At 44.1% G+C, this 26,199-nt stretch overlaps 1 protein-coding gene across 1 annotated transcript in view; it reads right to left on the bottom strand.

Moving 5' to 3' along the window:
• Positions 1-26,199, bottom strand: part of ZSWIM8 (zinc finger SWIM-type containing 8) — a 328,217-nt gene that overhangs the window by 34,646 nt on the left and 267,372 nt on the right. The window contains exon 24 of the mRNA XM_029608976.1: positions 2,087-2,260. Coding sequence (XP_029464836.1) covers positions 2,087-2,260 — 174 coding nt within the window. The remainder of the gene's footprint in view (positions 1-2,086; positions 2,261-26,199) is intronic.

Below are 26,199 nucleotides of genomic sequence, written 5' to 3'. Positions count from 1 at the left end.
CTCCTCCGGAGAGAGATCCGCATTAGCCTGCAATACTTGGGCCCAGCGCAGACTAGCACGCATAGCAAAGTTCGTGCAAATGGCAGCTCGTACTCCTAGGGCGGAAACCTCAAAAATCTTTTTGAGTTGAACCTCCAACTTTCGGTCCTGAATATCCCGGAGGGCAGTTGCTCCCGTGACCGGGATGGTAGACCTCTTCGTGACAGCGGAGACCGCCGCATCCACCTTCGGGAGTCTGAGGAGTTCCAACGCCTCCTCCGGTAAAGGGTAGAGCTTATCCATGGCTTTGCTGACTTTCAAACCCAGCTCCGGAGTATCCCATTCCTTGAAGAGGATATCCGTGGATGAGAAATGAAAAGGGAAGGCGACCGCCGGCCCTGTGAGGCCGAGCAAAACGGGATCCATGTTCGCCTCCTGGCGGACCACCACTGGGGGAGCCTCAATCCCCAGCTCCTGGAGAATGGCTGGGATGAGAGGTGACAGTTCCTCTCTGCGGAATAGCCGCACCACCTTGGGGTCATCCCCGTCTAAGGCCTGTGCACCTTTCCCTGCACTAGGCTGTGCCGTTGCATCCGGTGCTGCCGTCCCGGCCCCCATCAGGGGCTCTTCGGAGGCCTCCGTATCCGTCCCGGGGGAATCCTCGGAATCCGAATCCTGCGGCAGCCCCCGGGGAAGCCGCTTCCCTCGGGACGAACTCTGGGCGATCTCCGCACCCTTCCTGGCCTTCTTTTTCCGAGGCGGGGACTTGCGGATAGCAGTACGCGAGACATCCCCCCGTATGCGCTTGCTGCGCTTATATCTGAGGACTTTGCGCAGTAACAGCGCAAAGTCCTCAGAAAATTCTCCGGAACCCGCTGAATCGCTACTCGAGTCCCCCGGGGACCGAATCCCCTCCGAGGGGACCTCCCTCGCTTTGTCACGCTGCGGGGAAAGCGCTGGAGGTAGAGACGAAGCCCCCACTGTCTCTCTGGAAATTTCCCGGCCCGTGGCCAAAATGGCTGCCACTCCCGCGCTAAGCGGGAACAGCTCCTGAGGGGTGACAGAGGGGCCCCCACCTCGCGGCGGCGATCGCGCGACCCGGGACCGAGCTCTCCGAGGTGCTGCTGAGGTGCCCTCATCACCCGGGACACAAGCCGAACAAAGGCTGTCCCGGGAGAGACGCGCACGCGCCGAGCCGCAGGCCCTGCACTGCGAACCGCGAGGCATGCCGGCGAACGCGGGAAAACAGAGACGCGAACAGAAAATTCACCTCAGAAGAAAAAAATTCAAAATAATCAAAACGGCGCAATTCGGCGACCTCCCCCCTTCAGGCGACGCCCCCCACCGACCGAAACGGAACGGCAACGCCAAGGAACAGAGAGCCGCAAAAAAATAAAAGTAAAACTTTTTTTTTTTTTTTTTTTTTTTTTTTTTTACAGAAAAAAGCGCTGTCCCAGGTTCTGAAAGCCCTATTTCCTGCAGGGGTGAGTGAACCAGGCTCCCTGGTGTCACCCCTGACGCTGCCACTAGCTCAGCCGGGTCCTCAACCCTGGCAGCGGCCTCGACCGGGGGAGGGTAGTCCCCTCAGGACCTCTCAACTCCCCTGGGAGGCAGGGCAACCGGGAAAGAATTAAAAAGAAACCCAATTTAGCCCAGAACAAATAGACCTAACAAAAAACTAATTCAAAAAACCAAACCTGACAAACACCAGAATCAGGTCAGGAAGGGCTGTGACTGGACCTGCACCATCTACTGGAGACAGAGTAAGACTGAGGGGCTGTGACTGGCACAGGGGCTTATATATGGCTCCGCCCACAAGTTTTAATCTGTCTCCATCTACTGGTGCGGAGTCACAACCCAGGTGTCCTGGACTGATCCTGGTACGTACAGGGAAAGCTGCTCTCACCTTGCAAAACTATGTCAACCTACTCCCCCCCCCCCCCCCCCAATATGGCCCAAGCATCCAGCAGAGCTAACACAACCTTTCCATTGTGAACCTATGCCTATACCAACATTCTCCTTATGGTTCAGGGCATCCAGCAGAGCTATTTCATTCTGTCTACCATGGAGAAGAACTGCCTTAAAATAAAACAAAACTCATCCTTACCAACTCGGTAAGCAGAGTGGAGGTAGTGCAGACCCTGGGGGCTCACAGGATGACTGTGCTGCTCATCCTCCGAAGGAAAGCCCCCAGTCACCAGGGAAGTAGGCTGTGTGGTCAGCGTGGTCAAGGAAGCCCCCTGAATTGCTGGGAATGTTGTTCCTGCATGGACACTCCCTACTGGAAACAAGGAAGAACACAGTTAGGATAGCAAGTGTAAGGCAGTAGCATGGCCCTGCAGGTTTCAATGCGGAATATGACAGAATGTTAGCTGCTGTAACATATGGGGTTTTTTTTTTGTTTTTTAACTCTGAGCTTTCCACACAGACATGAGATATGCAAAAGAAAACTTAAAGTTAAAATATCAAACCTGAAATAAAAAGAGAACAAAAATAAACCAAAAAAAGCCCAAAACCAGAATTACAGACAAGAGGTGTGAGGACTGAAGCTGTAAAGTTAAATTATCTAAAGTAGTTTAAACATTTGAAACATCTGCAGTATGAGATGAATGCAAAACAAATAAGCCTGCATAAATGCCATGCTGACTGCATGAGCAGAGCACAAAGTTGTCCCATCACTTTCTCTCTAGGGTGGCCACAGATGCATCCTCTGGTGAAAGACCGCCTTCCTCCACCTCCTCGGTAATCAGATCCACAGTGACAGAAGGCGCTGCGACAGTATTCATTCCTGGTTTATGTGGCTACTCTATCTATGCTTCCTAATCAAAAAGGAAGCGCACAACATTGGTTATGGGGGGTGGAGTCAGGGAAGCAGTTTGGGAAATGGGGAATACACACTCAGCACTCACAACCTGCCAGCACTCTGCCCTGAGGAATCTGGAGGTAGCGAGATAGAGAAATCTGAGGAAAAAGGGAGCAATGGGGGAGAGAAGAGATGTAGAAGCAAAGGAGAGGAGGGAAAGATGGGAATCAAGTTAGGAGGAGACGAAGAGGATTCCGATGAAGGAAGGAGATGTAGAGAAATCTATGGGCATGTGAGAATGAGATGGAACACAACTTAGGGGAGAGATGGAAGTGAATGTAAGAAAGGTGGGAGATGGAGAAGTACCTGAAGAAGAGGAGGGGGAGACAAATGTGGGGAGGTAGGGTAGAGGAACCTAAAAGAAGCGGCGAGAAGGAATGAAGGGCAGAAAGGAGGATGAGAAGGGGAAGGATTCATACCATCTGCACCCTCCTCTTTATAAATTCCTAGATCTGCCTGTGCGTGTCAAATGTCTTTCTTTGTATGGCCAGACTGAAAAACAGGACAATTGTGCATCCTGCTCTGTTTAAGAGGATAATAATTCTTTTAAAAACAGGATTTCTGGCCTCTCTACTGTATCGCTGAAGAAATTCAAGATTAATTCTCATCTTTTTCCTTCAAGCAATTCACTTCGACTTCTTCCCCTCTTGCTCCTTTAATCTTTTTTCCCTATATGCTGTATTACAGACAGTAGTAGTCTCATTTCCTGCAATACCTGTACACTCATTTGTAGCTATATCTACTACTCAGAGCTCCTGGAACAGCTGCATTCCTTGCAGGTTGCGACTTTTTACTAGAGCTTTTGCTGTATATGAGCTTTGAAGACACATAGATCCCTTCTTCGGTTGTGAGCAGAAGGGGCCCTGAGAGTTCTTAAAAGTTAATGCAGAATTATCTTTGGTTAGGTTTCATGTTGGTGCTAATTTCTAGCTCTATTATAGGAATTTGATAATGCTTTCTTCATTTGGGAAAACAATGTCCAGTGGATAGAGCCATAGGGCCTCTAATTTCAGGTGTTTATAAATTGTAAATTTAGGGGTTTATTTTCCAGCTAATCTGGGTTCTTTGGAGGTACCAAAACTCTGTTTTTTGCAGCACAGGAACTATTTTTTTGATACCGTTTCTGGTTGAATCAAACACATACATTTGTGCAGCTGAGGAGTCAGCATGGAAAAGGGACAAAAACAAAGTGGAGGATCCAGGGTAGGCAAAGGAGGGGAGAGACAGTGATTTTCTAATGTTGATCCAATAAACACTTTTTTTTTTTTTGCATCAAGGGCATTTTATCAGGGTTTATCGGCTGAAAGCTAAAAGCAGAAGCCCTAACTATAGTATAGTTCAGAAAATCTCCTGGGCTCCAAGACACCCTGTAAATGGGTAATTAAGACATTGTTCTTTTCCATCCTCCTGGAAGCGTGTCATGCTTGATAGCAGGTGCATATTGCAAGTGGGGCTGCCAGCTGGCTCTGGTTTTTTTTTTTCTCATAGGTTTTAACCTGCACACATGGACTACACTTTATGTTTTCTTAAGGTAGGGGTAGGCAACTCCAGTCCTTGAGTTCTGCAAGCCAGTCAGGTTTTCAGAATATCCACAATGAACAGGCATGAGATTCAATCACATGCAATGGAAGTGGTGCATGCAAATACATCTCATGAATATTCAAGTGTGGATAGCTTGAAAACTTGACCAGCTTGTGGCACTCGAGGACCAGAGTGGCCTACCTTTATCCTAAGGAAAATATGCCCAGTCCATGTATGTAGTGCAGGTAAACCCAGGATTGAATAAGCCTGTCAGTAAAAGCATGGGTCAGTTAGCAATTGTGTGTGGAAATGTAAAACAAATAATGCTGAGGGATGAGAATAAGCAAATAAACTTACGACACATTCAGTAAAAGGGTACCATAAATAAGCATTTAAAAATACAGAATAGGGAGACAAACCAAATTAATATCAAAAACAGGAATTTTCTCTGTCAATTAGTACCAGATATATAGATCTTGGTAACATGAGACCTTAATTAGGGCTCAACACATCCACCTGTTGATTCAAGCACTGTTGGCCAGTGAGATCAAGCTAACCAAAGCTTCGACTGGTTAAGAGTACTTCATTAACAGTTTGGTCTAAAGGTGGTGTAAAGAAAATAGAATAATCACAATAAAATATTCATCCATATTGATAAATGTGTCAAAATCTATAGTAGCTGACTATTATTTTTGGAATCTGGGAGGGATGGTGCAGAATGTACAAGCTGATGGAATGGTAATTAAAGGGTCTGACAAATTCCTATCACATTTCAGTCACACTGCCTGCATCAAGGGTTCTTAAAGCAATAGTTTAATGGGTTAGGATGCTTGCAGCTTGAAGAACCATTCTTCCCTACTTGGCATCCATAATGATCACTTATCTCTTCTGTAGCGTTTATTGAAGGTATGTATACTTAGCAGCACTGAATCTCTCTTCTGCAAACACTTGTGCCTTTTCTGCATAGCTAATTTTGCAGAATGAGATATTAAATGAAGCAATAAGTTTATTTGATCTTTTATGTGTTTCTGAAATACATCACCTAAAGAGGAGTGGAGGAATAGCCTAGTAGTTTGAATAGTAAACTAAGAACCAGGGAAGCCAGGGTTCAAATCCCACTGATGCTCCTTGTGACCTTGGGCAAGTCCCTTCAACCTCTACTGCCTCAGGTACAAACAGCCTGATTTATTAAGGCTTCTATCTCATTCTGTGGGGAAAATAATCAGTAAATGAGGCCCTTAGATTGCAAGCCCTGCTGTACCCAAATGTAATTTGTCTTGCACTATCAATAAAAAGGATTGAGATAAACATAATTTGAGGCTAATAAATCTCGTTTCCTCCATAAAGAATAAACTATTCAGATATTCTAAGTTTGGTGTTATTTGTAAATAAAACTTTGAAAAGTACTCAATAGCTAAAGAATGAAATTCCTTATTTTCAGTCAAAGCAGGATTAGGACACAGGGTTAGAACAATCTCGATTTACCATGAAAAACAATTCATTTTTGTAACAAATAATGCATAGCACAACACTTTAAAAAAAAATTGTATAATTAAAGACACTGAAGAAAAAGATCTTAATTCATTATCTCTTCTTTCTGAACATATGGCAACCAAGAAAATAACTTTCCTAGTCAAAAAATAAAGATTGAAATAAATAAATTAAAATCTATTTAAAATCTTTTCTATACCATCGTTAAGCAAGATGCTGTCACAATGGTTCACAATGAGGCACATAAATGAATGTTGCTAAATGTATTAAATTATATCAACTAAACAGTTGCCATCAAGATACGGTAACAGTTTCATAATAAATACTAATTGGTGGGTGTGATAAATCATGTCCATTCTTATCCGTATCAGCTGTAAAAGTGTATTAATAATTATATCTTATCCTTTGGTGTTGAATAATTCAAAGAGGTTGCATATTATTCAAAACCTGATTTAAATCCCATATAGAAAGTGATATATAATGTTTAGACCTTGCTAACTTAGCAGCCTTCAAAAATCTGATATCTGTGTAAGATGAAATATCTTCAGAATAAATATACACATTCTCTTGCTGCTAAAATGGTGGCAAGATATTTTAAGGTGTCTGCTCACAGTCCCATATCTAGTTCTTGAACATCGAATACAGTCTTCAAACAGAACTGACCGTATACCACCAGCTTGCAAATCTTTTCTGAATAGGGAGAACCTTTATAGTAGACTGTTTTCTAGCAACTAGTAAATATATTACAACTCTATTGGGATAACATTTTTTTCTTCAATATTCTTTCAGTTTCCAGGCTGTCAAGCTCAGAGATGTTGGATTTGGATGCCAAAGAGGACCCTGAAAGGGCATGTTAGAAACAAGAGGAAAAGAAATTGGTTGGCAATGGACATTTCAAACAGACTTGGAAACCAGTGTCTATGTGACCAGTATGGATCTATGAGAATTACTATTGCTAGTTAGCAATCTTTTACCACCTTTGATACAGTGCATCACAGGGGCAGAATTTGACTCCATATTTGGGCAAGAGCAACTGATGGTAAAGCTAGTTATTCTTTGTGTATACTGTAACTGGCCATAAGATCTCTTCTTGAATAACCCCATTGCTGATTTACATGCAAAACCTCACTTCCAATCCTATTCTGTCTGAAGGTTGAATCTACTGAGTCTATTGACGTGAATATTGTCTTCTCACTACATGCATCAATAAAGTATGTAATCATATTTTTCCCATCCATAAGTACTACTGTTATTACTATATTCTTTGTACCCCTTTGATACAATTACTATATTATATTACAGTAACCTGACATGAAATAGGCTTGATATATTGTAAAGCATTTATTACAGCTTTCATTTCAAGAACCTTCACAGAAAGGTATTTCTCTTGTTCCAGTCAGTGTCATTGAGCAAGTCTGCCTTGTAGATTGGCCTCCCATTGCTTTTGGACTGCATCTGTAGTTAGGTAAACCCATGCAGGAGTCATTAAAAGGAATCCCTTTTAATAAGATGGATATGTTTTCTCATCATAGAAGAGTCCTTTACCTTCAACAATTTGTCAAAAAAGAGAGGTACACTCTGGGCAGTGTCTATGCTCATACACCAGTTTTGAAATGTTTGAAAGTTGAATTTTGTTCATGCTATCAAACCTGAAACTGAGACCTTAAGTCTCAGAAGGTGATTGCCTTATTTAGGGTTGCAAAACTCATAGGACTACAGCTCCCTTGCTTTGGAAAAGATTCTGCCAGAGTGGAAAATCAAACTCTAGGTGAATATGATGTGGGGCTGTGTTTAAGCAGGGTTTCAAAAATCTACTTGTCAGACAGCTGACGTGCAGAGTTAAACTACTGCACTGGGACACTTGAAATCTATTGAGGTGATGCTCTAGACCTGTATAGAATAAAGGGTTAGACCACAGTTTTGACTCAATAGGGACCAGAAAGGGAAAATGACTGCCTTTTCGATCCAGTCATCACTAGGCGTGAGAGGCGGCAGCAGCAGCAGCCTGTTCACATCTGTGAAGGAATACCATATCCTTGGCACATAAGGAGCAAAAGTGGAGGTGGCATCTTCATTCTGAGAAAGGGAATGGCAGTTTCACCATGACTGGGATCCAGAAAGCAGCAGTAGCAACCCTATGGGACTTTCTGCTGCCAGCAGCCAGACTAGCAAGACTGCTGGGCTTTCTATTAGTGGGGGTGGCAACAGCAACAGGACCACAGAGCTAGCTGATGGGAATAAGAGGAACAGGACAATTGGGGGGAGGGGGAAAATAGTGAGTTGCATTGGGGGGGGGGGGGTGTATGGCAAGTACATTTTTTTCTTGGTAACCCAAGTCTGAGGAAACTTCAAATCCCTGCTTCTAATGGACTCTTATTTATTTGTTGAGTTTTATATACTGTCATTCGGTGAAGCCATCATAACGGTTTAAACAGTTTATTCCATCACAATGGTTTATTCCCTTAAGACTGAATTTTCAAAGGCCTATGCACACCTATAATGGGAGACATGCACGTGACTGAGATGTGTGCGCACTGCACGGATTTTCAAACGCCCACAGCCACACAGAAAAACGGGTTTGGGAAAGAGGTGGGCTGGAGGTAGGGTCTGAGCAGAGCATGGGCAAGCCGGGACAGCACCATTAGGTACCGTCCCCGCTGAAGTGCACGCTGGAAGCTGACCAGCTCGCTCTTCCTGCTGCCGCTTTGGAGAGCAAGTTTTAAAACAAAAAATATGTAGAGTAGTTAGCGGGGTTTTAGGGAGGCAGGGGGTTTAGGAAGTTCCCTCCCAGTCCGCTCCTTTACAGGAACAGATTAGGAGATAACAGGGCTGATTGCGTCGCTGCGCACAGGCTGTAACCCCCCCCTCCCCACCGATATAAAATTGTGCGCGCGAGTAGTGGATTTTATAAATGTGTGTGTCAACGTGCACGTTATAAAATTGCCGCATGCACATGGATGCCCACGCGCGGGTCTTAAAATCTACCTTTTAGTTTACAATAAGAATCTAAGCATACAATTCTACCGTTCACTTTACTGCCTTTCTGTGTAGAATTATCTGTTGGCATACCTGTGCTCTTATTAGAATGTTATTAAATAAGGAAAGAAACTTTTTGTTGCCTTAGTAAAACTCTGGGAAACACTCTGGGTGCTGAGCAGAGTTCAAATGTAATGACTTGATACTAAGTAATGTCGATCTATTATGGAAAACCTGTGAAAATTTTGATCACAGTAGATTATGTCCTAGATTTACAAGAGACCAAAGAAAGTTGCCTGCTTTTGTGATCTGAATTATGGTTCAAAGATCCCATTCTGAAATTATTTGCAACTACAACTTTGTTTAGCAAACTCTATATGATTTATATTCTCCTTTTCACAACACTTCAAAGTGGGTTATATTCAGGTACTATAGATTTAGTCTTTTTAGGTCCAACACTGGATGACAGTCCACAGTTTTTTTATTTTTAAATTTATTACATTTTTAACCAAACACTTACACAATGATCCATAAAACAATTGATTGGAAATAACAATGAAAACAGAGAATACAATACATAGTCAACTATATTGGTTAACTATTCCTATAAGGATATTGGGAGGGAAACAAAGTAAAAAGCGGAGTTACAAAGTAACAATAAAAGAAAAAGCCATAGCAATGAATAAATTGGCTCCTGTCAATAACTACATGCAAGCTTTACTGGACCACTGAAGGAGCTGGAGATGTCGTCAAACTTTCCTAGCGTCAATGAAAGCTCAAAACTGCTCAGGAGAAAAGAAGATATAACTAGTAGAACAATATCTAACACAGCATTTGCAGGGATAGAGGAGTATAAAGGTAGCACCTCCTGCCTTAAGAGAAGAAAACCTCTTCTCCACTCCTTGAGAAATCAGGAAATATGCATAAGACCTGGCCATGGAAGGAAAAATTAAGATTTCGAAAATATAAGGACATTACTTTGCTGAGGTCCCCATCAGTAATTAAAGAAAAAGGGAGGGTGGCATTATCAATAATCTCATATCCAGACATTTCTATGAGTTGAGTAACATTTAAAGGAGAGAGAGAAGGAGCAGGGTTCGAAGCGGAAGGTAAAAAGGAAATCTTATTAACGAGAGGTAAAAATTCAGAGGACATTTTCAAGACATCCATGAAATATCTCCTTAAGGTCATAATAGGAAGTTCTTCCATAACCTTGGGAAAACTCAAAAAAATGAAGATTTAGACAAGAAATTTTCAAGAAATTCCAGCCTTCTAGATATGGTATTCCACTCTTGGATTAATTTAGTCTGGACAGAAGTCATTAGCCAAATCCTGCTGAAGAGAGGAAATATCATGGTCACCCAGCTTAAGTTCAGGTGAATTGATAAAGGGATCCAACTTAGACACTAAAGAGTCCAACTTACTAGTTGATACAGCAAGGGCCTGGCCAAATTGAGACATTGCTCCCAAAGAAAATCCAGTGACCTCAGTTGGCTTCTAGGAAGGCTGTGGAAATTGCCACGATGGCTGACAAGTGAGAAAGTAAAAGGCTTCCCTGGCCCCGGAACAGTAACAGAAAGCGATGAAACAAAAACTGCCAACGGACAAGACAAATCCTGCCCTCCACCAGACGGAATGCCAGATGACCCCCCCCCCCCCCTCCTGCGGGGTCAACAAATCGTCTTTCTGTGCCACTTTGATCAACAGGAAGGAGGAGTCACATCCGGGTGCTAGCAGTGAAGCTTGCTGGTGGGAGCGGTGGGGAAACCTCGTCCCTGTGAGAAAAATCAGCACTCCTCCATCAACACTCGCATCGGGAACACCATCACTCAAAACAGGAGCGGGAGATGCAAATGAGGGTCTATCTCTGAGACCACTTACCTCAAAGAAGCTGCTGCCCTTTGAGGTAAGTGGTCTCAGAGGGATAGCAAATGTTGCTTACCTGATGTAACAGGTGTTCTCACAGGACAGCAGGATGTTAGTCCTCACAAATGGGTGACATCGAGGATGGAGCCCACCACGGAAAACTTCTGTCAAAGTTTAAACAGAACTTTGACTGGCCCCTACTGGGCATGCCCAGCAAGGCACTGACCCTGCAGCCAGCAGGGGTCTCCCTTCAGTCTGATTTTCAAAGCTACAGGCAGTGCCTAGAAAGTAAAAACAAAACGAACCCAACACCGCGGGGTGGCGGGCGGGTTTCGTGAGGACTAACATCCTGCTGTCCTGTGAGAACACCTGTTACATCAGGTAAGCAACATTTGCTTTCTCACAGGACAAGCAGGATGGTTGTCCTCACAAATGGGTGAGTACCGAGCTGAGGATGTCCTGACTTGCACCAAATGCACCCAACGACGTGCAACAGGCAGTACAAGTGGGGTGGAATTTGGGAAAGGGCATCCGCACCCTACCGGGAAGGTGGAAGGGTATTGGTACATCAGGTTGGAAAAAGGTTACGCAAGACAGATTGGCCGAAGATGGAGTCCTGTCTTCCAGCTTTGTCCAAACAATAGTGGGCTGCAAAGGTATGGAGAGAACTCCAGGTTGCAGCCCTGCAGATGTCAGGAAGCGGCACCGATCGAAGGTGTGCCACTGACGTAGCCATGGCCCTCACAGAGTGTGCTTTGACACGGTCTTGGAAAGGAATGCCAGCCTGTTCATAGCAGAAAGAAATGCAGTCCGCCAACCAGGAGGAAAGAGCCTGCTTACCCACAGGTTGTCCTAACTTGTTAGGATGGAAAGAGACGAATAATTGAGTGCTCTTCCTGTGAGAAACTGTACGGTCTAGGTAAAAGGCTAGAGCTCGTTTACAGTCTAGGGTATGCAGGGTCTGTTCTCCAGAGTTGGAGTGGGGCCTGGGAAAAAAGATAGGTAGTATGATGGATTGATTGATATGAAACTCAGAAACTACCTTAGGTAAAAATTTAGGGTGAGTGCGGAGTACCGCCCGGTCCTGCAGGAGTTTAGTGTAAGGCGGATAGGTAACTAGGGCCTGTAATTCACTAACCCTGCGAGCTGAAGTGATAGCCAAAAGGAATAACACTTTCCATGTGAGATACTTTAACTCACAGGAGTGCAGAGGTTCGAAAGGAGGTTTCATTAGACGACCAAGAACCAGATTAAGGTCCCAGGATGGGGCCGGAGGCCGTAAGGGTGGCTTCAGATGGAGCAAGCCTTTAAGAAAACGTGTTACTAGGGGTTGTACTGAAATAGGGACACCCTGTACACCTTTATGGAAGGCGGCTACCGCACTGACATGCATCCTAATGGAAGAGGTTTTAAGACCTGATTCAGAGAGATGCCATAAATAGTCCAAGAATTTGGAAATTGGACAGGAAAGGGGATCAAGGGACTGAGAAGTGCACCATGATGTGTACCTTTTCCATTTGTATGAGTAAGACTTTCTTGTGGAAGGCTTTCGTGAAGCTATCAGGACTCGAGAAACGGAATCTGAAAGGTTGAAAGGCTGAAGGACTAACCTTTCAACATCCATGCCGTCAGGGACAAGGCTTGGAGGTTGGGATGGAGGAGGCATCCGTCGTTTTGAGTGAGCAGATGCGGGTCCTTTCCCAGAGGAATGTGCCTGCGGATGGAGAGATCCTGGAGTATTGGAAACCATACTTGGCGTGGCCAGTAAGGTGCTATCAGGATCATGGTTCCTCCGTCCTGGCGTAGCTTCACGAGAGTCTTTGACACAAGAGGAAGTGGGGGGAATGCGTAGAGCAGACCGGTTGTCCACTTGAGGGAGAATGCATCCCTCGGCCGAGAGTTCTGGCTCCGAATGAGAGAGCAGTAATCGTCCACTTTGTGGTTCTGAGGGGACGCAAAGAGGTCTATGCGGGGAGAACCCCACTTGTGAAACAGAGAGGTCGCTATCAGAGGATCGAGTGACCACTCGTGCGGTCGGAAGACACGGCTCAGCCGGTCTGCCAATACATTGTCTACTCCCGGCAGGTAAGTGGCCCTGAGGTACATAGAGTGGGAGAGGGCTTCCGCCCAGATCTGCGCAGCTTCCTGACACAGAAGGAAGGAGCCTGTGCCTCCCTGCTTGTTTATGTACCACATGGCCACTTGGTTGTCCGTCTGGATTAAGATTATCTGATGAAAGAGATGATCTTTGAAAGTGCGGAGCGCATAGCGGATTGCTCGAAGTTCCAGGAAATTGATCTGGTGTTCGGCTTCCTCGTTGGACCATAACCCTTGGGTTTGAAAAGTGTCCACATGGGCCCCCCAACCGATGTGGGAAGCGTCGGTGGTTAGGATAACTTGCGGATCCGGTGGAAGAAAGGGTAAGCCCTGAAGGAGGTTGACCTGAGTCGTCCACCAAGTTAAGGATAGGCGCAGCGCTTGTGTGACTGTGATTATGGAGGACAGAGGCGGAAAAGCTTGAATCCATTGTTGTCGTAGAGTCCATTGTGTTACCCTCGTGGCTAGTCTGGTCATGGGAGTGACTTGAACCGAGGATGCCATGTGTCCTAGGAGAACTAGGAATTGGCGAGCTGTGGCAGTGTCTTGAGACTGGAGCTGGTGAGCTAGGGACATGAGAGTTTGGACCCGTTGTAGCGGAAGGTAGGCCTTTGCCTGTAAGGTGTCCAAGTCTGCCCCAATGAAAGATAAGGTTTGAGATGGGACGAAGCAAGATTTCTCGTAATTGACAAGAAACCCTAAGGAAAGGAGTGTGTTGATTGTCAATTGTAGGGAGGACCGGGCAATCTGAGGGGTGGAGGCCCTGATCAGCCAGTCGTCCAGATAGGGGTATACGTGGACACCTTCCTTCCTGAGGAATGCTGCTACAACTACGAGGCATTTGGTGAAGACCCGTGGAGCAGATGCCAGACCGAAAGGCAGTACTCGGTATTGATAATGGTCGCGGCCTACGAGAAACCGCAGATATTTGCGATGGGATTGTGTTATCGCAATATGGGTATAAGCTTCCTTGAGGTCGAGGGAGCATAGCCAATCCCCTTTCTGCAGCAGAGGGAGTAACGTGCCCAGGGTTACCATCTTGAACTTTTCTTTTTGCAGATACTTGTTGAGGGCTCGAAGGTCTAAAATTGGACGTAGCCCTCCTGATTTCTTTGGAATTAGGAAGTATCTGGAATAGAATCCCTTGCCTCGTTGAGAGGGAGGAACGAGTTCTATAGCATTTGATTGCAGAAGAAGAGATACTTCCTGTTGTAATTGAGCCAAATGGCTGGATAGACTCCACGCTTGAAGCGGCGGGGAGTCTGCCGGAAGAGTTATGAAATTGAGGCGGTAACCCTGTGCGATAATCGCCAGCACCCACTGGTCTGAGGTAATCCGTATCCAATGCTGTAGAAAGTGGCACAGACGACCCCCTACAGGGATGTGGGGGAGTGGGATATGGCATGTGGTCCGAGTCGGGAAGTCAAAGGCCTGCCGCAGGCCCGGGGGGTGGGGCTACAGCAGGTCTTTGTTTCCGAGGTTGGCGTGGCTGAGGTCTGGTGGAGGATCGAGCCGGACGAGGCCTAGTCGACGGAGGGTAATAACGACGTGGCCGAAAGAATGACTTTTTGGAGTCCTTCTTAGGTGGTGGTTTGGAGGATACCTCAGATGGAACAGACGAAAGTTGTTTCAACGTCTCGTGGTGATCCTTCAATTCCGCCACAATTTGTTGAATCTGTTCTCCGAACAGATTATCCCCTAAGCAGGGTAAATCGGCTAGACGATCCTGAACCTCTGGGCGAAGGTTGGATGATTTTAACCAAGCCCAACGTCTGGCTGAGATGGCAGTAGCTGAGACTTTCGTGGAAGCATCGAAGATATCGTAGGCCGTTCGGATCTCGTGCTTCCCAGCTTCAAATCCTTTGTGAAGGAGGGCTTGAAGCTGTGGCTGGTATTGGTCCGGTAAGGTGTCAGCGTAGTCCTGCATTTGTTTAAGGATAGCTCTGTTGTACTGAGTCATATAAAGTTGGTATGAAGCTATACGAGATATCAACATAGCCCCATGATACACTTTCCTTCCCACACTATCAAGAATTGGTTGTCCTTGATAGGGGGAGTGGAAGAGTGTGGCTTTAAACGCTTGGCTTTCTTTTGCGCAGACTCAACTACAACAGAGCGATGATCCAGTTGAGACTTCTGAAATCCTGGTGCTGACTGAACGAGGTAGGTTGAGTCAGCTTTTTTATTGACTGGTGACACAGATGAAGGTGATTCCCAGTTTTTCTTTAAAAGATCCAGAAATACTTGGTGAATGGGGATGGAAGCGATGATCTTGGAGGCATCCAGAAATTGGAGCAGCTCCATCATTTGGTGCCTGTCATCGGTCTCAGATTGCAGCTGAAAAGGCACAACTTCTGACATCTCCTTTACAAAATTTATAAAGGAGAGATCTTCAGGAGGAGATCGTTTTCTACTCTCTGTAGGAGATGGTGGGGATGGTAAATCTGTATCTGAAGATGAATCATCACCCCAGGTATCATAAGGATCATGTAAGGTTTGCTGTCCTGAAGGACCTGGTAGAGGATCCAAAGGCATCGATGGAACCGGTGCTGCAAGCGGAACAGTGAACGGCATCGAGGGCTTCGGGGCCACCGATGGAATCGGTGCCGATCTTGGAATCGATGGAGCCGAAGGATAAATCGGTGGAAAGGTATGTGAAGGCACCGATGGAACGACACCGGACGGAGGAATCCGGAACGGTGTTTCTCCTGTCGATGAATGTCCTTCCGGAGATGATGGTGTAGTCGGTGCTAATGAAATCACCGATGGAAGGGCGCGCATAAGTGCCTCCATACGATTTAGTATCGGTGCCAACGCTTCCACTATAGGCTCGGTGGTCGGTTCCATCCTCGGTGGCAGAGTCGGTGCTGAGGTCGGTGCCTGAGGCGGTGCCGGAATCGGTGCCGGAGGCGGTGCCGGTGGAGGCTGGAATCTTCGCATCGCATTCTCGATGGCCTCCTGGACCAGCTGGTCCAGTTCTGCCCGGAGACCAGGGGTAAGCATACCCGGCTCGACGGGAGAGGGAGGCTGAGGCAGGGCCGGAGGGACCACCGTAACCGGTGGGATCACGGCCCCCGCACCCCGGGAGGGTGAGGGTTTCCTCGGTGCCTGCGAACGAGACGTGGACGGTGCCAGGTCCGACCGAGGCTTTTTCTTCGGTGGCTCGGCCTGTTCAGAGGTCGATGGTTGCGGATCCTCGACGGGCCGAGACTTGTGCCGTCGATGGCGATGCTTATCCTTCCGATCTCCTCGGTCATCCGGGGAGGGGACAGGAGTCGACGGCCGAGAAGTCATCGATGGTGGACGGTCACCGGCGGGTTGGCGATGGTGGTGCAACTTCGACGGTGCCGGTTCCGATGACGTCGATGCTATCGATGGCGTTGGGGTGGGTGCATGGAAGAGGAGCCCCATCTTCTCCATCCTGGCCTTGCGACCCTTAGGTGTCATTAAGGCACATTTGGTGCAAGTCAGGACATCATGCTCACTACCCAAACATAAAACACAAACCCTATGGGGGTCAGTGATGGACATAGTCCGGGTACAATCCGGACATCGACGGAACCCCGTCGCCATGGCTTAAGGCCAAATTTAGGCGCGGGCTCAGTAAGTTCCCACAGGCCTCAAGGGCCAAAATCGACGGCCGCCGATTAAAAAAGGGAAAAAACTTACCGGTTTCCGCGAAAGTGACAAAAATTTGTCGAAGGGAGACCCCTGAGGGGCAAATTTTCTTCGGATAGAAAAATACCGAATTCCTGTCAGGAACGTGGTAAGAGAGCTCCTTTCACCGCGTGGCAACTGCTGCGCGGAAAAAAGAAGACTGAAGGGAGACCCCTGCTGGCTGCAGGGTCAGTGCCTTGCTGGGCATGCCCAGTAGGGGCCAGTCAAAGTTCTGTTTAAACTTTGACAGAAGTTTTCCGTGGTGGGCTCCATCCTCGATGTCACCCATTTGTGAGGACAACCATCCTGCTTGTCCTGTGAGAAATACCCATACCTTGCCTTTGAGATTGTGAGCCATGGCAAGAGGAAATTGAAGAAACAGCAGATTACAGCGTCTCGATCATGTGGCCATCTTGTTTTCCCTCCCGCAATCTTCTTTATAACAATGAAGATATTTTTAAAAGCACCTAACAATCTTTTTATGTAGAGGAACCTGTCTTATAGATTGAATGTTACATAGATGTTGAACCAAATTTTGAAGGAGACAGACTGGATGAAATAATGGTTGGGAATGGTTTGAAACTACAAGATAACCAGATTATAAGATGTCTAATACCCATCTATCTGAAAGTTAGATTTCTAGGTATCGTAATCTTCCTGCTAAAATGTACCTCTGCACTTTAGCATTTATAATCAGTATTTGCTAGTCTTAGTGAAAGAACTGTGTTATGAGAATTATAACAAATAGGGAAAAATTTGTTTCCTGATCTTCTCTTGGGATGAAGAATTTGTTTTTTTGAACTCTGTTGGAATTAAAAGGATAGCGTGTTGCTTTGGCTTATTGTAGGTAAAAATACTACCGCAATATCTTGGACAGTTTGTCTCACCAGGATCCAAATAACTGTTGTTCCTCAAACAGAATACAGTCCAAATGCCCTTTAAAATTATCAGACCAAAGCCAATCCAGAGTCTTGAGTGGTACATTCCCCTATGGTTTTAGAGAATAAGAGGACTATATAGGCTACATCTACAACATATCTAGCGAAAATGCTTAACAGGTAATTGGAGAATGAAAAAAAACAAACACCAAAAAACGATTCATAACATTTTTCCAATTCAACTTCCAGTTTCTGAATCCAGCAGATCATAGCTCAGGAAAAATGTGCTGAATATCCTGCTGAATGAAAATTTTCATTTAGTGCATAATCCCTTCTACAGGAATAGAAGGGCTTTCTTTCCACAATACCAGAAATAGTATATACAATAGGAGCCTTAGAATTTTCATTTTCAAGTTTTAGAATTTTAAATGAAGGTTTTAGGTAAAATACCACTGTGGTCAGGATGTACCCATCTTCTCTACAACCGAACAAAAGGACCTGCTTATAAAATTGAAGATAATGCTGCAGGAATCTGGTAAGAAAACTATCAGAATCATTAAAATCTTCAGTTAGATTATGATTGCTCGACATCTTGAGTATGAAAAATCTAATGTTTCTGGGAAGGAAATACAGTGTGTGCTTGCTTTGGAAGAATTGTCACAAACCCTAGAGATAAGATAATGCAGAGGCAGTTCCTCATTAGAAATAGATGCTGAGCTCTTTGAATCTCAACAAAATATTTTTTGTTTATTTAGCCACAACAAGGAGGAATGTGGGAAGGACAATCTGCTGAGATGGTTCTGATTCTTCATTTCCCATTCTTACCTGAAAAGATGATTTTTTTTAGGATTTAAGTGTCTTTGAGAAGTTCCTTCCTCACACAGAAGGCTTGAGCAGAGTCTGGTACAGTAAAATATGGGGCTTTTCATAAGCCCTGCATTCACTGACAACCTGCCACCATCATGCTTTCCTAGCAACCAGAAGCTTTCCCATTCTGGCGGAGACGTGGTATTTATGTGCTACTTGCTCCACTACCAGAGTACTGTTATGACTAAAGCTACACAGTGAGAGAGAAAAGATTTAAGTTACATATACAGAGACTTGCAACAGTAGTCATACATCAGTAGGGCTAAATATTTGAAGAGTACAGAATAAAATTCATGTAGTAGAAATCTAATACATCTAAGAAATTAAACCCTGGAATTTGTTGATGGAGGATGTGAAAAAAATGTTAGTGTTGCTGGATTTTAAAAAGACTATCAAGTTCCTGGACCAAAAGTCCGTAAACCATTATTTAGGTGGAGATATCAATTGCTTATCCTTGGGATAAGCAGCATGGGATCTATCAATCTTTTGGGATCCTGCCAGTACTTGTGACCTTTACGGCCACTGCTGGAAACAGGATACAGAGCTTGATGGACCTTTGGTCTGACCCAATATGGCAAATCTTATGTTCTTATGATACATATAGGGAAATTAATCCAAACTAAGTATACGATGCTGGATTCCACATTACACATCACCACCCAGAAAAATGATCTTGGAATCATAGTAGACAAAACTTTGAAACCCTTAGCTCAGAGTGCTACAGTACTCAAAAAAGCAAACAGAATGTTAGGTATTATAAGAAAAGGAATGGAAAATAAAATAGAAGATACCATAATGCTTTTTTATCGATCCATGTTTTGACCATACCTTGAATAGTGTATGCAAGTTTGGGTTACCCTATCTCAAAACAGATATAGCAAAACTAGAAAAGGTTCAGAGAAGGGGGACATAAATGATAAAGGGGATGGAACAGCTCTTTTTAGAGAAAAAGCTAAACAGTTTAGGGCTTTTCAGTCTGGAAAACAGACAGCTGAAGAGAGATATGCTAGAAGTCTATAAAATCATGAGTGGGCTGATATGGTGATGGATCTCATCTGGCTCCATTGCTGTATTTATTTTAAACTTAGTTAGCTCTTCATGAAGGCACTTTTCCGAAAATCGATTAATGTTTCTCTCACTTCCAGTTTGTACAATTTCTGCAATCCAATGGATTGCAAGATCAGAGGCAGCATGGTTTTAACAGAAGTAGGTCCTGTCAGATGTATCAGATCAATTTCGATTGGTTGACCAGAGATGTAGATCATGGGAGAGCACTAGATATAGTGTACTTGGATTTCAATAAAGCCTTTGACATGGTTCTGCATAGATGACTTATAAATACAGCACCCTTGGTGCGAGTCCTACCTTTTGTCACCAAATACTGATCCCTGAGGCACACTACTAGTAATGCCCCTGTCCTCAGAGGGAGTGCCATTTACCTCTACCTTTTGTCACCTGTCACTCAACCAGTTAAAAACTGGTTGAGTGACAGGTGACAAAAGGTAGAGGTAAATGGCACTCCCTCTGAGGACAGGGGCATTACTAGTAGTGTGCCTCAGGGATCAGTATTTGGACCAGTTCTTTTCAACATTTAATGAGTGATGGTAAATGGAACTTACTCTGAAGAGAGAGCGGTGTTAAGCGGAGTGCCGCAAGGATCGGTGTTGGGACCGGTCCTGTTCAATATCTATGTGAGCGACATAGCGGAAGAGATAGACGGTAAGGTTTGTCTTTTTTGCGGATGACGCTAAGATCTGCAACAGAGTGGACACGCTGGAAGGAGTGGAGAGAATGAGACGGGATTTAAAGAAGCTGAAAGAGTGGTCAAATATATGGCAGCTGAGATTCAATGCCAAGAAGTGCAGAGTCATGCATATGGGGTGTGGAAATCCAAAAGAACTGTATTCGATGGGGGGTGAAGGGCTGATGTGCACGGAGCAGGAGAGACCCCTTGGGGTGATAGTGTCAAACGATCTGAAGTCGGGGAAACAATATGACAAGGCGATAGCTAAAGCCATAAGAATGCTGGGCTGCATAGAGAGGAATATAGAGTAAAAAAAGGGAAGTGATTATCCCCTTGTACAAGGCCTTGGTGAGGCCTCACCTGGAGTACTGTGCTCAGTTCTGGAGACCGTATCTCCGAAGGGACAGAGATAGGATGGAGGCGGTCCAGAGAAGGGTGACCAAAAAGGTGGATGGTCTTCATCGAATTACTTATGAGGAGAGATTGAAGAATCTAAATATGTACACCCTGGAGGAAAGGAGGCACAGAGGTGATATGATACAGACTGTTACTTGAAAGGTTTTAATGATACAAAGACGACAAACCTTTTCCGTGGGAAAAAAAAAAATCAGCAGAACCAGGGGTCACGATTTGAAGCTCCGAGGAAGACTCAGAACCAATGTCAGGAAGTATTTCTTTACAGATTGGGTGGTGGATGCCTGGAACGCCCTTCCGGAGGAAGTGAAGACAAACTGTGAAGGACTTCAAAGGGGCATGGGATAAACACTGTGAATCCATAAAGTCTAGAGAATGTGAAGGAAGAGAGGGAGGCTTGCGGGAAAGATTGCTCTACCTGGAGATAATACCCTTATTCAATAGACATACACACGGTAAATGAGACTCCGACAGTGCTCTATGCTTCAACGGCAAGAGGAAATGTGAAAAAAAGGATTTGCATTCACAAAAAATGCGGGGAGTAGCTTCCTTGTTATGGTGGTTACTACCCCAAACCAAACAAGCCTGATGCTTCACTTTCAGTGTTGCTCTCTGCTTCAACGGCAGAGGGAATGAAGAAAAGATGATTTTTATATTCCGACAACAACCAACAAGAACTGAATTCCACAGTCTAGGTAAACAAATAAGCATGGGTGTAGCTTGCTTGCTACGGCGGTTACTACCCGAATCAATTAAGCCTGATACTTCACTTTCAATACATATCCAGAGAAGCTCTCTGCTTCAACGGCAGGGGAAATGAAGAAAAGTGGATTTATAATCATATAAACAACCAACAAGGACTGAATTGCACAGGCTGGGTAAATAAATATGCATGGGTGTAGCTTGCTTATTGCGGCGGTTACTACTAACCAATTAAGCTAGATACTTCACTTAGAAGCAGTCAAGCACTGCTCTCTACATTAACGGCGGGGGTGGAAGGGAAATAGAACAAAAAGGTTACATTAACGGCGGGGGTGGAAGGGAAATAGAACCAAAAGGTTACTAAAGACCAAGAGTAACAGATAAGTATGAGAGAGAAAAAAAAAAAGAAAAGTGTGTAAGCTTGCTGGGCAGACTGGATGGGCCATTTGGTCTTCTTCTGTCATCATTTCTATGGTTTCTATGTTAGGAAAGGTTTGTCTTTTTACTGATAAAATCTTCAACAGAAAAGATAGCCAAGAAGGTGTGGAAAATATGAGGAGGGAGCTAGTGAAGCTCAAGTAATGGCCTATGGCCTGGCAGCTAAAATTTAATGCTAAAATAGTCAGTTATATATTTAGGATGCAAAAACCCAAGGGAGAGAGACAGTATTGAAATTCTTCTAAGCACAAAAAAGAGCAGGACCTGGCGATGATCATATATGATGACCTCAAGTTGCCCAAACTGGTGGACAAAGCAATGGTAAAAGCCATACAGATGCTTGGCTGCATAGGGAGAGGAATAGTCAGCAGAAAAAAGTTAGGCAATATTGCCCTTGTATGGGTCCCTGGTGAGAACTCATTTGGAGTATTGATATAATTCTAGAGACCACACCTTTAAAAGGATACAAACTGGCTGGAGTCTGTCCAGAGGGTGGCTACTAATATGGTCAGTGGACTTAGTTCTAAAGCATACAGGAAACAGACTTAAGGATCTAAACATGTATAGCCTAGAGGAAAAGCAAGATAAGGGAGACAGGAAAAACATTTAAATACCTCCAAGATCACCATGCACAGGAAGCGAGCCTCTTTCAGCAGAAAGGAAGCTCTATAATAAAAGGTCATGGAGAGGGTGAAATGGGGTAGATTCAGGAGTAATTTTAGGAAATATTTCTTTACAGAGAGGGTAGTGAGTAAATGCACAGAATAGCCTCCCAGTGGAGGTGGTTAAGACAAAAACAGTATCTGAATTCAAGAAAGCATGGGATAAACACAGGCAATCTCCGAGGGAGAGATAGGAATAGTAAAGCTGAATTGGTTAGGTAGATGGGCAAACTGGATAGGCCATATGGTCTTTTTCTGCCATCAGACGTTTTCACATGGGGAACAGATATTTACCCAAATAGTACGAGGGGTTAAGGGACATTCTATGAAGCTAATAGGCAGCATTTTTAGAACATATTGGAGAAAGTATTTTTTCACTCAGCACACAATTTCACTGTGGAATTTGTTGCCAGAGGATATGGTGAAAGCAGTTATCATAACTGGGATTAAAAAGGGTTTAGAAAAGTTCTTAGAAGAACTATCCATAAATATAGCAGCCATTACTTATGCCTGGTTATGAGCAAGAAGGATTGGAACTAATGTTTGGAATCCTACCAAGTTCTTGTGCTTGGTTTGTCTGTCAGAGAAGGATGCTAGGCATGATGGACCTTTATGTTCTTAGTAGGGCATATCTCATATTTTGTTTGTTGCTATCTGTAAAACTCTGCACACATTATCCCCATAAAGCTGCCTGCACCCATAGGAGGTAATTTTCAAAAGGTTTTACACACACAAATGGGCTTTTGAACATTGCTATGGTATATGCTTCCTTTACATTTGTAAGTCCATTTGAAAGTTACCTCTATAGTTTTGAATATTAATTTTTGGGAGACACTTTCATTGAAAGACAATACCATTTTTTTTATTAATATTTAAAGCATCACAGACACTAGTTAGTCATCACTTTGCTTTGTTCGACAGCTGCCTACAAAATCTGCATTAAACTGGTTATCTACAAGTTCAAATCTCAGAATGCCTAATTAAGCTCCCCAGTTTTCTGAGTACATAAGAGGATCATCTGCTATTTGGCATCAATAATTGTGTATAAGGTCAGTATAGCATCTTGAAGAGATTACCTATATAAAAGACTTCCCATGAGGGGGAAGCACTGAGAGAATGTGTTTTGGGTTTGGCTCAGGAGCTCATCTTTCAATGGTGTTAAAATCAATTGTTAATGCCACAAAACTATTAAAGAGCAGGAAAACAATGGATCAATTTGCATTGAGGAATGCACCAGGAATGATAGTGGTTAACTAAAAAGAAGTTGAAATTGGCGGAAGGAAAAATACCAGAGATGGAGACAATCTGTTTCAGTAACATAAAAAATTACTAAAGAAGTTACAAACAGTGTCACAGCTGTAGAAGAGAAATTTTGTAAGATGCAATTGGCTATGGACAACATTAAAGCTAGTCTGAGTGCCCAGTGTAACAGAATCATTGAAGCAGAAAATAGAATGACTGTGCAAGAGAAGGAAAAGTCTGAAAAATATAATAATTTGATTGAAAAAAAAAAGTTACAGAAGATTGGATTGATATCAAGGAAAATGTGGGAGGCATAATAATTTGCACTTTACAGGTTTACCTCAATCGGTGGGGAACAAAGAACTTTTTCCATTATTAAAAAATGGCTGCTGGAAAATTGGGTCCTTAACAGTATTTCCAAAACAGTACGTTATAGGGCACACTGGTGTGCCATAGAAAAATACATTTCCAGTGTCTGATGCCTGGGTTCAGCTTGTAAAATTCAATTAGTTGGGTGGATGGGCAGATTAGATAGGCCATACAATCTTTTTCAGACATGTTTCTATATTTTAAAAATTTGGGCTCTGTTCTCAGCACCTCCCAGTAAAATGACACCAACAGTGTCTCAAAAGTTCGGGAGCTCCTTTTTCAGCACATGCATAGTCTATGTAGTCACATGCGTCTCTCCCAGAAGTGTAAGAATTAACAGGAATATGCAGGGCACAGATAAGATTTCTACTTTGCCCTGCTTATAAAGAGAGCTGGAGCCTGAGAGTTGGGAGGTCTCTTCATGGCATGGAACTGGGACAGAGACGGAGCCCATCTGTGGTGAAAAGCTGAGGGAATGGAAGGAGCAGGGGGAAAAGGGTGAAGAACTGGAGGAGGTGGACTACAAGTCTATCTTAAGAGCGAGAGCAGCAGGAAGGGAGATGAGCCTCCTCTATTCATAATAAAGGGGTGAAACTGGAGTGCTACTAAAAATGTGCAGACGCTATGGATAACCCACAAATGCAACTTAGATTTCATCCTCCTGTGCCAGAAGAGACAAGATGGTGGCGGGGGAATTCATGTTTACTGAAGAGGATGTTGGGGAGGTACCCGTAATGGAGAAGGTTTTCATGGGTATTGATCCAGATGGACTGAATCAAATCACGGTGAACCTGGAAGATGTGGTAGGCCTGATTGACAAACTGAAGAGTAGTAAATCACCTGGACCGGATGGTATACACCCCAGAGTTCTGAAGGAATTAAAAAATGAAATTTCAGACCTATTAGTAAAAATTTGTAACCTATCATTAAAATCATCCATTGTACCTGAAGATTGGAGGATAGCAAATGTAACCCCAATATTTAAAAAGGGCTCCAGGGGCGATCCGGGAAACTACAGACCGGTTAGCCTGACTTCAGTGCAGGGAAAATAGTGGAAAGTGTTCTAAACATCAAAATCACAGAACATATAGAAAGACATGGTTTAATGGAACAAAGTCAGCATGGCTTTACCCAAGGCAAGTCTTGCCTCACAAATCTGCTTCACTTTTTTGAAGGAGTTAATAAACATGTGGATAAAGTTGAACCGGTAGATGTAGAATTCTTGGATTTTTAGAAGACGTTTGACAAAGTTCCTCATGAGAGGCTTCTAGAAAAAGTAAAAAGTCATGAGATAGGTGGCGATGTCCTTTTGTGGATTGCAAACTGGCTAAAAGACAGGAAACAGAGAGTAGGATTAAATGGACAATTTTCTCAGTGGAAGGGAGTGGACAGTGGAGTGCCTCAGGGATCTGTATTGGGACCCTTACTTTTCAATATATTTATAAATGATCTGGAAAGAAACACGACGAGTGAGATAATCAAATTCGCAGATGACACAAAATTGTTCAGAGTAGTTAAATCACAAGCAGATTGTGATAAATTGCAGGAAGACCTTGTGAGACTGGAAAATTGGGGATCCAAATAGCAGATGAAATTTAATGTGGATAAGTGCAAGGTGATGCATATAGGGAAAATAATCCATGCTATAATTACACAATGTTGGGTTCCATATTAGGTGCTACAACCCAAGAAAGAGATCTAGGCATCATAGCGGATAACACATTGAAATAGTCGGTTCAGTGTGCTGCGGCAGGCAAAAAAGCAAACAATGTTGGGAATTATTAGAAAGGGAATGGTGAATAAAACGGAAAATGTCATAATGCCTCTATCGCTCCATGGTGAGACCGCACCTTGAATACTGTGTACAATTCTGGTCACCGCATCTCAAAAAGATATAATTGTGATGGAGAAGGTACAGAGAAGGGCTACCAAAATGATAAGGGGAATGGAACAGCTCCCCTATGAGGAAAGACTAAAGAGGTTAGGACTTTTCAGCTTGGAGAAGAGACGGCTGAGGGGGGATATGATAGAGATGTTTAAAATTATGAGAGGTCTAGAACGGGTAGATGTGAATCGGTTATTTACTCTTTCGGATAATAGAAAGACTAGGGGGCACTCCATGAAGTTAGCATGGGGCACATTTAAAACTAATCGGAGAAAGTTCTTTTTTACTCAACGCACAATTAAACTCTGGAATTTGTTGCCAGAGGATGTGGTTAGTGCAGTTAGTATAGCTGTGTTTAAAAAAGGATTGGATAAGTTCTTGGAGGAGAAGTCCATTACCTGCTATTAGGTTCACTTAGAGAATAGCCACTGCATTAGCAATGGTAACATGGAATAGACTTAGCTTTTGGGTACTTGCCAGGTTCTTATGGCCTGGATTGGCCACTGTTGGAAACAGGATGCTGGGCTTGATGGACCCTTGGTCTGACC

The sequence above is a fragment of the Rhinatrema bivittatum genome, chromosome 7 (genome assembly GCF_901001135.1).
Source record: "Rhinatrema bivittatum chromosome 7, aRhiBiv1.1, whole genome shotgun sequence".
Classification (NCBI taxonomy): Eukaryota; Metazoa; Chordata; class Amphibia; order Gymnophiona; family Rhinatrematidae; genus Rhinatrema; species Rhinatrema bivittatum.
Note: the sequence above shows the minus strand (reverse complement) of the source record. Positions and strands in the feature narration are given on the sequence as shown.